Below are 11632 nucleotides of genomic sequence, written 5' to 3'. Positions count from 1 at the left end.
GTTGTAGCCATCCTCTCGAGCTGAAAAATATAAGCAAACACAAGATTTTCCTAGATTGAGGTTTATATAAGGACTACTATCTTTTACTTAGTTTCTAAAACCTCTAACATATCTCACATCAAAAGCTTATCCTTTCCTTTTCAATAGAAGAAGAAATCATAGAGATCTTGTGAGAATTCAACTTCAAAGGGTGGTATAAGATAAGATAATGTTCTTCGTTGTTTTTCTTATAATATCTAATGGCTCTCATGTGTTGTGATAGAAATGAGAAGAAATTTTATGCATGAGGTTCATTGTTTTTTCTAATCTCGTTTGCTTTTGCAAATATAGTGGTTAGATTAGAAGATATTTCAATATATTGGGTTTTAGCTATATAATGTATTATATGGTAATACATATAATAAGAATGTTTTAATATAATGTATAATATGATAATAAGAATGTATTAATATAAGAATGTGTTTATCCTATTAATATAATGTATTATATGATAATTAAAGTAATAAGAATGTGTTTATCCTATTATATTGTGATGAGTTACAATTTATTTGGTAAATAATTAAAAATTATTTGGGAATTTTAATTTTCTCATTTAAAGAAATGAGCATCTCATTTTATGAGATAAGAATAGATGAACCTAAGGGGATTACATCTTTTGGTGGAATCATCTTACTATATTGCAATAAAATATTTGATCAAGGTGGATGCAAAATTTTGAGATAGCATATTATCCAGTAGACTTGGAGTCTAAAGTGTGGTCAAATAAAAATATTTGAGAATAATTTAGTGACAATAATTCTTAGATATTCAATGTCTCAATGAGGAGACATTACAAAATTGGAGAAACAATTTTGAATCTTTACACCAATGGTGAATAGATTGAAGATAATTTTATTCATTTTGGTTAAAGATTATGATATGTTTAAATTAATCTCAACGGTGAGATAATTTCATACTAAAGCATGAGAAATCAAAGTGTTTAAATAAATCAATGAGGTTTATTTTCTTTGATTTACAATGTTTAAAAATTGACATCTTCAAATTTATTTTGACGAGAAAATCAATGGATGTCAAAATGATGTTTTCAAAAGAATCTCAAAAAGACTCTTATTAGAAGATGCACAAAAGTTGTTTAAAAGATTTTGAGATTATTTAGACAATTAAAAGTGAAAATTAGTGATTATTTGCTTGAGAAATTTTCACATTGTATTTGTCTTCACATATTTAATTTTATGAAATATAAAAGAAAGCAATTAAGTGAAGGTCACTTTTAGAGGTGTGTGTCTTGCTTTTGCAAGTAAATGAATAACAAATAAACTAACATTGATGTTTTGTTTATTTTGATCTACTACGAGTTTATCATGTGGCTTGCGGACTCACGCTAAACTTTGGGAATTATAAGTCTAGATTTATCTTGGAGGATAAATGACTTAATAGAAATAAAGAAATTTCTATTTTAAAAAAGTGATATTTTATTATCACTTTATGTGAGAAATGTGGGAGTGATGCTCAAAAGTTAATCAATTTATTTTGTTGATAATGATTGATTAATTTGGCCATCTTATCAAAATATATACTTACAAGTTATGTGACTTGGAATTCCACATTCTAAATTGCCTTTGTTTTATAGAATGAATAAATCTAGACATGCTTGATGTCTAAAGTTCTTGTTTGTGAGATATTTGGTTCAAGAATGAATTAATTAATTTAAAACATAATGGGAGTTATAGAAACAAAGAGTTTTCTAGAATTCAAGAAATGTGTGTATCTTGGATATTGAAGTGTAAAATAGTGGGGATGTTGACTATAGTCAAACTCACTATTTTGATAAATGTGTAACTATTTTAATCAGATTATAGCTAGCACAAGGTTTGAATAAGATAATGAGAGAATGATTAAGTATGCATACATGAGAAAATACATGACTCAAAATGAATCATTTCTACATCTCAAGGGATGAGACTTAAATTCCCTAAAGAGATTCACAGTTGATGGTAACCTTTTTTAATACTAGTAACTTAACTAGTATTAGTTTCAATAGGTAATAACAAGTCTGTTGACTGTGTTTTTAGCCAACGACGTGAGAACGTCAATAACGACAAGCCTTCAAGAGAAATAAAAACGACACAGACGGTTTAATAAAGAAAATAAAGAACACAGAAGATTTTTATAGTGGTTCAGCCCCGATTGTCGGTAATAGCCTAATCCACTTAGAGTTGTGATTTATAAATCTATACTCAAGATCAGATGGACTGAGCCAACTGAGTTTCTTCAGTACAGATTGTGAAAATACAAGAATTCTCTCTAATTTCAGCACTTTCTCTCTCTAGAATAGACAGACCCAATTTTCTCTCTCTAGAAAGAAGAAGCAGAAGAAGCCCCCTCTCTCATCCCATAAGCTCTCTATTTATAGGCCTGAGATCCTCAACTGATATCCCCTTATGATCGGGATATTTTATTATATTTATTACATTTATATTACAAATAAACATTCAAAATTCGAAATGTAACAAACTCCCCATTTGTGGGAAGAATGAGAGATTCCCGCGTATGTTGTTGAAGTTGTGTCTGACTTAGTCTCCTCTAGCTAGTTGGTCCACCTCCTACTCACTACCCATGCAAGTGCTGGTTGAACATGCATGGTGGTAGGACATGTTTTTGGTGGGTTGAACGTGCATGGTGGTAGGAGATGCACTTCTCTCCTCTAACATGCACTCTCCTCTAGCATGCCATGTTCCTCCTTGAACCAATCTCCTTGGCTTCTCCTCGGACCAAGGTGGTCCGAGGCAACCTCCTTGGCACCTCACCTTGGACAACATTGAGGTAACCTCACCTTGAACAACATTGAGGCAACCTCACCTTGGACAACATTGAGGCAACCTCACCTTGGACAACATTGAGGCAACCTCACCTTGAACAACATTGAGGCAACCTCACCTTGCACAACATTGAGGCAACCTCACCTTGGACAACATTGAGGCAACCTCCTTTAGCATCTCCCAAACATGTCCGATCGAACATTGTATAGGCTCTCCTTATCAAAATCTAAGTCTCCATTCTCTTGCATGAGACTCCTCCTCCTTAGCTATTTACCTTGGACACGTTCGAGCCAACACATAGAAAACCTTGGGAGGCTTACCTCCTACACACCCTTGGGGTCTCCTAGGAACACATCCTCCTTGGGGTCTCCTAGGACCATTCCCCTTAACTCTCCTAGAATGCACCTTCCTATTTTTTGGGTATAACAAAGTCAATCAAGTAAATATTAGTAGCAATCAAATTGTGTCAAATCTGAGATATGAGTACTAGTGTGTTACCAAATTTAAGGTTAAAACCGAAATGTTTTTTAATAGACCCCAGTCTTGAAAAGACAAGTATTTTAGGGTAACAAAGTATTGCAAGAGTTCTACCTATATAGACCAAGGAGTGGTACTACCCCTCATGAGAATTGGGAGTCATTCTCAAGAAAAGTCTACGAATGGAATGTGCACATGGCCATTAACGGTGCAAAGTGAGACATTGAGATCTCAAGTGAATATAACAAATGTGTGTGTGTTATCACCGGTTTGTTATCAAGGACTAGTGATTCAATGCTTCGGTAACCAAAATTTCAACAAACTCTGTGATAATTACACTAAGGTAAAATTAAAGTCGAAAGACATTTTACTTTATGCACTAATGCAATGGTTCCTATAGAGAGAGTAATTATTTAATCAAGTGGAGGAATATTATATTTTAATATAATGTTTGATTGATTAAATAAGTGTTATGAAAAGTGATTATTTAATCTAAGTGGGGAAATGTTATATTATTTTAGATAATATAATGTTAGAATAAATAATATGACAAAATGTGATTCATCACACAAATGTGATTTTTCACACCTAATAACACAATATTGAGAGTTACAAAATTGGACATATGTGTGTGTCCAAGTGTCACATATTTGGAGTTACAAATTTGCAACTCCCAAACATTCCCCAATAATGTGTAGATTGAGAGTTGAACATTTGAGATTGAATTTTACAAAGCTATAATGTCATATGTTTGTTGAAGATATGATTTCAACTCTCATTATGTGTATGTAGGTTATAAAATAAAGTGGGATAGAGTTTGAGAAGTTTTGGAAAAAACTAACAATTCGATATTGAGAAATAGGCCACTCCCGCGGCCACTAACATCTTAGGCCACGGCCTAGGGTGCTGGCAGCCAAATCCAATTTGTTCTTTTCTTCAATTTGAATGGTTTTGACATCCCAATTAACTCCAAAATCTTTATTTTAATTCTATAAACATCCAATCAAATATTGGTAACAACCATGGGGTTGTTGAAATTTGAATTTAAAGGGTGTCTCAAAACTCTATAAATAAGAGCCTAATGGTCAATTGTAAGACATATCATTTTCTATCCACAAAGCACTTGGCTGGAAAATAGACCAGAGAAGCTTGATAATTCTAAAGAGCTATTTTCTTGTGGTGCTTAGAGAATAGAGGGAAATAAACTTTTGGACAAAGGTTTTGAACCTTGTTTAAGTTGGTGATCCCCACTATTCTACATTTTGGTTATGTGAGAGTTTGTGTTATTTCTATTGTTCTTATTTTATTCTTTTGTTCTTCTTGTTATTATTGTTTTGAGTTTGTAATCTCCTTCTACATCATTCTATTTTGTGCAATTGAATTGTAACATTTTTTCAATCAAACATCTTGTCTATTGTATTTTTACATAGAGTTGTATTTTTGGTTTTCCCTAATTATATTTAATAATATATATTCTCTAACAATTACAACGGTTTTGTGAGAAAAAAATGGACCTATTGGACCTTTAGTTCTAAAAAATAGATGAACAATTTGTGTTGGGACAATGAGTTGACCCAAGGAATTCTGATAGACTATTAGCATGTTAAGTAACTACATCTATTAGATTATAGTCCTTAATTAATTACAGGCACAATTAACCGTATAGTTGTCCATAAAATAATGCTCATATCATAAATACGGTACTAAGCAATGACTATATTCGCTAGTTCATATGTAAACACGTTCTCGCATAAAAAAGATATGAAATTAACAAAAGGAAAACTAGTTTAACATGGGACATTTTTAAATTATATTAATATATATATATATATCACTAATAATAGTTCAAATGGGTAATCGTAAGATCCATAAAAAAAAAAAAAAAAAAAATCCTTTATCTTTTTCTAAAGTTTCAAAATCGATCGAACATGTGTGACATGCATAAAACGGACTACAGACATGAGATCATAAGAAGGTTTTCGATAAATACTGACACTCGAAAGCATATTTAAGAAAAAGAAATGTGGCAGTTTTAGTGAAATGATAAATTACTTACCATAAAATTTTCAACAAAAAGCCATATGATAAAAGTAGACCAATGAGATCAGTAATATGCTAATTAAGCTAAAACAGTCGTAGGGCAACTCTCCTTTGGCAAGTATACATAGGTCGGATCACCAACACACTTTCCAAGAAAGAGAAGCCCTATAACTGGCTTGCTTATAGATGACCCAGGTCAGCTCAATTCTTGGTGTTACTGCTTTTCTGGTTTTGAAGCATCAAATTACTAAGCCTTATATAAGAAAATTCTGGCCTCAGTTTATGGAATAAACCTTGGAAGCCATGGCATATGCTTAGGAATTATGCGATATATAGACTTTTCTTTTCACCTCTTTTTGACGTTTGGTGCGGATTAGGTTCCGTATCCAAGCTTTGGAGAGGTCCATTCCAAGAATATGGAGCTTTTTGTTCATGTTTTTGAAGGTGAGAAGGGGAAAATTGCAGCTGGAAGGAGAAATATTGATAGTGAAGGGCCTTTAAAGTAGCATATCCTGCTTTCACATTCATGTGTATCGTTTTCTTTTTTTGTTGGCTTTTCAGTGTTTCTAAAGTTCTTTGATCCTTTGTAAAATCTGTGGTTTGAGAAAGAGCAACTCCATTCTTATGCACACCATAAAATCTAGATATAAGTTTTGGCCTTTCAATTTCTTTTACTAATTATTTGTTAATATTTCCTTAGTTACAGACTTTCATCTTAGGCTAATCATAATTATTAGTCATCTTCATTCATGATATTCATACCTTAAATCAAACTCAACTATTGGTATTTTAGTGTGGGGATAATTAGATGGTGGTTCAATTTATTGAAAAGGAAACATCTAGCTAGCTCTAAAATCAAGTTTGTTAACTCTGGTGCAAGTACTTCATATCAGAGTTTGGTTTCCACAATATGTACGATGGAGTGTGACTATAATGAATCGACCTGGCTGTTCAATCTAGAACAAGGATTTGTCTTTAGTTTATTACAGAAGAGAAACTTGATTTTGGTATTTATATAGCTGACACTCGATATATATGTATATATATATATATATATATATATGTTGTCTAAACTCATTCAAGTTGTTTTGTAGGGAAAGTTAAATATTTCAATTGCAGTAGATATGAAACCCTGCTTTGAGTAAAAAATGAGTCTAGCAAATCCTTTATTTAATTATATGTTAGTCTTTCATTAATAAACATTAATTTGTAGACCCCCCTTTTTTGCGTTTTCCATTCAAATTATAAAATTATTATCATTCTCCGCAAACAGAGAGAAGAAAACACTTGAACAAAGTACTGCACGGACAATGTCAACATACACATGCATGAAACAAAATACACAAGTGTCTAATTAGGCTTTCACATAAAGGTCTTATAATATGTCATTATTGAAAAATAAAATAAACAAATAACCTTGCTTTTCAGGTGGTGAATGCAACTTACGCTAGAGTACAAGCTAATAAGATCATAACTCACAAGGTAAACGTACCATGTATTTAACTACTTATGCTAAGCCCACACAACAGGGTAAAATATATACAAATAATGTGAGTGGTGATGGACAAAATCACCACCGAAAAATACACAAATTTCAAGAAAGAAATATCTGCAAATGAATAATCAACCGGAATAAATAAAAACAAATATAAATAGATAAGATGAGTTTATATAACGGAATACATCAAAGAACTTAATATTCTTTTCAATTTTATCTGATTTTATCATAATATCATGTTTATTTGAAAACAAACTGAACACCCATTTTAGAAGACTATCTAGATAGTTTTGGTGGTCGTTATTGGCAGCCACAATTAATTTTGCACTTCAGTCGGGTATAATAAGTGATACCATTTGCACCCCTATTGTTTCATTACTGATGATACTATTGGCACTTTCATTGTTTTTCTCTTCACCCCTCTTAATTATTTAATTATTATTATACCTATTATTTTAGTAAATTGACAAAAATATCCTCATTAAATATAAATAAATTAAAATTTACAATATATCACTGTTATATTAATTAATAATTCATTTATCATTTTTTAATTATGATCGTCACTACAAGAAAAATAGGCTTCAACGAGGACAAATTTCGTCAGTGAAGGGTGCTTCTTTCGTCAGTAGTGGCTATCAATGGCGACATGTCGTTAGTGATCGGTCGTTGGTGATACCTCGTCGGTGAAAGTCAATATCAATGACGACTTTACAAGTCGTTGGTAAAAAAAAGTATCACTGACGACAATATCGTTGGTGATAATTTAACCTCTCTTTTTTTTAATGCTTTTAACTATTAATGACGACTTAGTCGTCATTGATAATATTATCAATGACGACTATGTCGTTAGTGTTATTTATTTATTTATTTATTTTTAAATTATTAATTAATATAAAAATAATTAATTATTTCATTTTTTTATAACTAATTAATATAAAAAATAATTTAATTAAAAATAAAACATATAACAAACTAAAAATGTTCATATTAAATTTTAAAAAGTCATACATGGAAATATAAAATACTAAAGTGTTCATAAAACATAAATAAATACATAATCAATAGTCCATAAAACGTATATAAAAATACTAAAAGAAATTTGTAGTAGCATCGTCATCGTCATCATCACTAGCATTTCTCGGAATTTGTTGTTGAGGAACATTTGGCATCTGTGGGTAGTAGGGCAGCACCTGCGAGCTTGGCATCATCGGCGATGTTTGCTGCCCATGTGGTGTAGGCATCATTGGCGATGTTTGCTGGCCATGTGATGTAGGCATCATCGATGATGTTTGCTGCCCATATTGCTGCCCTTGTGGTATCGGCATCATCTGAAAAGTATGCGGCATCTGAGACATTTGTTGTGTCGGCATCATTTGTGGCGTCCGTGACTGAGAAACTTGAGACGTCTGAGGCGATTGTGTCATCATCTGCATCATTACTTGTGAACTGTTTGGCGACTGTGACATCATCTGGAAGAATGACTGGAACATCTGATATTGTTGAAATTGAATCATGTGTTCAGGGGTTAAAGATGCAGACGAATGAATAGGAGGTTGTTGTAGTAGTTGCTGAAAGGAAAGAGGAGTCTGTTGCGATTGCTGATGCTGAAAACCCATTGGCTGAAAAGATGGACCAGATCCATCTCTAGGCATATGAGAATGAGATGGTCGTGGATGCGTTGGTTGCGTTGGAGCTGCATTATTCATCTCAAGATCCATTTCAGCACGTTCCTCAGGAGACAGTTTTTGAGACAATATCTGAACTTGTCTTTGCAATTGAGCTACTGTCTGCTGTAAGTCGAGCTGGTTAGTAGTTGTTGGTTGTGTACGCCGTTTTGATGATTGTCCTTTCAATTTGCGACCCACTCCTCGGTTATGGCCACGCCTCTCTCCAAGAGTCTCATGGAGTATCTCAATCTCATAAACTTCTGTAGAGTCAGAAGTACTAGATCGGCTGTCATAAGTATTCTTCATCCGTTCCTATTTTAAGAATAAGTCAGAAAGTAAAATCAAATTATAATTATTTGAATATATTTAAAAGTAATTAATTTATATAATCTTACCCATTCATTTTTGGCATAGTCGTTGACAAAGGTGTTTGTGCATTTCTTTGTATGACAATCCTTCCAATTCTCAATGTAACCCTTGCTTTGCTGATAAATATAAATTGTAAGAAAATTATAATTAAATTAAACTTCATTAATTATATATTATATATACATTAACTTACATTTTCATGAAGGGTTTCGGCCATTGTTATCGACCCTTTTGTTGAAGAGTATTTCATCTTCTGCCGATTGAGAGAATTTTGCTTAGAACGAGCAATAAACTGAGGAGATGTGAACAACTGACATATTAGTCGCCATTGTTCTTCATTGAGTTCATTGGGGGGGTTTTTGACAGCGTTTTCGAAGTCTTCTGGTTTTGTGTAATATTCCTTGAAATGTGCCAGCCTAATATTCTTTCTCGTCTTGTATTTTTCGGCCATCTCAGCTAATGCTATTAATGTTGCATTGTCGTCAATCTGATAATAATACTGCATTTGACAAAAAAAAATATGTTAATAACATACTAATAATAACATTTATTAATTTAGATATAAATTTTTAAAAATTTACTCGAAGTTTGGTTAAGATAAGGTGTTCGTATTGCTCCGGAACATTTGCCCAACTCTCAAAATGTCCAGGAACTTGCAATGTAATCTCCCTCCCTACCAAACGAGGGAAAGCTTTACTCTCCAACCCTACTATTCTGTTGGAGGTGTTATCCACTAATAATGGCAACGGGGCCCCAGCTTTTTTTCTTCTATCTTCCAAATTTGCTAAAACATTCCTCCCGCAACCTTTCTTCGATTCACTACCTATATTGTCATCGAAAATATATAAATAAGTGTATTTAAGTTAATAAATGAAACACTTTACTTTAAAAAAATAAAAAAAACACCAGAAGACTCGCACGAAGCAGGTACCCTAGTAGGATCTAGCGGGTCATCACCACCACCATCTCCACCATGATAACTAGCAACATCTACAGACATTTTATACTAAAAAAGAATAATAAAATCATATGAGCCCTTATTTTAAAAAAATAACAACAATTCCTTATCCTAGCAATATCTACCCTTAATTTAGTCAACTTAGATTAAATAATAGTAATAATACAATATTCGTTCATCGAATCAAAATAAAATAAGAACAATTAGTATTAAATGTACTAAATACAAATAGTCATCAATACAAATAGTACTAAATGCATTAATCACAATCATCATCACTAATCAAAAGTAAATTTGTTGGGGACGAATCTTGAATTTCATCTTCAAGATGATCAACTAGCAAGTCATCATCCACATCTTTTACAATGTCTTCATCTTCGTCGTCTCTAATATTATCAACATCTAGCACCATCTCGAAACTTTGAGAGACATCTAAAATCCTTGGTGGTTGATTAGTTCGTTGCACAATCAATTCCCCCAAATCCACAAACAATGTAAAATTAGATGAGTTTGTGTCATGTACAACATCAACATCATTAGTCTCATCAGAAGCATCAATATTTTCCCAAATTTGGCGATGATGCACATTATGAACAACTCTCCAGTTTCGACCTCTAACAAGATCATCCACAAAAAAAACTTGCTTAGCTTGATTAGCAAGAATGTACGGGTCATCTTTGTACCATATACCACTAACATTTATGCTAGTGATATTATTTTCAGTAATTAATTTCTTCTTTCTCGGATCTGCATTGAACCATTTACACCGAAATAATACTACCGAATAGGCACCACTAAAAGTCAAATGCAATATTTCTTCAAGCTCCCCATAATAGTCAAAACCTTCTATCCCTACAGCAGACACCCCACTGTTTTGAGTATTGCGATCTTTGTCTCGACTGTTTACAACAAATCGTACCCCATTAACTATACATGCCGGATATGAATACACAACGAAATCAGACCCAGATGCTAAAGCTAGCAATTCATCACTATGTTCTAATGACCCGAGCTTATACAAATTGAAAATCTGAAGAAAAAAAAAACAATCAGGATTTGAGAGATTTGAAGATCAGGAATAAGTATATATTAGGATAAGGAACACTTGTATACCTTCTCATGAAACCACGACTGAAATTCTTTTTTATGTAAAAGGTTATGGTTAGCGTTCGGGTCCCTCCGTCTGATTCCTTCGAGATGCTCTCTATTAAATAAAAAATTATTATAATTTTAATTAAAAAGAATTATACAATGTTATTCATTAAGCAACATGTAATCATTTGATTAACTTACTACATATAAAAATCGATCTCAGTACAATTCTCTAGTATGTACCACTCAGCTCTTTTGCGAGTCTTCTCGTCGAGAGGTATTATTGTTTGTTTTCCGAGTGGACGACATTGAGATTTGAAAACTGTTAGGTACCGAGATAGAAGAGGAGCATCTTCATTGCGCTCAGGACAATTGAATTTTGTATGCACACCTTTGAAGTACATGGAGCAAAATGTCAAAGCCTCGTCTATAACATATCCTTCAGCAATAGATCCTTCTGGGCGTGTTTTATTCCTAACATAATTTTTCAACTTTTTCATGTACCTTTCAAATGGGTACATCCATCTCATAAAAACTGGCCCACCCAATATGGCTTCCTCAGGCAAATGTTGTACCAAATGTATCATGATATCAAAAAATGCTGGAGGATAAATCCTCTCCATTTTGCATAAAATTTGAATGAGGTCTCCTTGTGCCTTCTCCATGTCTTTTACATTCAATGTCCTACAACATAAAATTCTGAAAAAAT

General features: G+C 32.8%; 1 protein-coding gene across 1 annotated transcript; it reads right to left on the bottom strand.

Annotated features, from left to right (window-relative positions):
• Positions 1 to 7925: 7925 nt before the first annotated feature.
• On the bottom strand, positions 7926 to 9005 carry LOC133779114 (uncharacterized). The gene is made up of 2 exons (XM_062219110.1): positions 8900 to 9005; positions 7926 to 8816 (listed from the first exon to the last, which is right to left on the bottom strand). Exon 2 carries the CDS (start codon positions 8808 to 8810, stop codon positions 7926 to 7928), a length of 885 nt encoding a protein of 294 aa, XP_062075094.1. The 5' UTR covers positions 8811 to 8816; positions 8900 to 9005.
• Between the last annotated feature and the right edge of the window lie 2627 nt (positions 9006 to 11632).

Source organism: Humulus lupulus, chromosome 5 (genome assembly GCF_963169125.1).
Source record: "Humulus lupulus chromosome 5, drHumLupu1.1, whole genome shotgun sequence".
NCBI lineage: Eukaryota > Viridiplantae > Streptophyta > Magnoliopsida > Rosales > Cannabaceae > Humulus > Humulus lupulus.
Note: the sequence above shows the minus strand (reverse complement) of the source record. Positions and strands in the feature narration are given on the sequence as shown.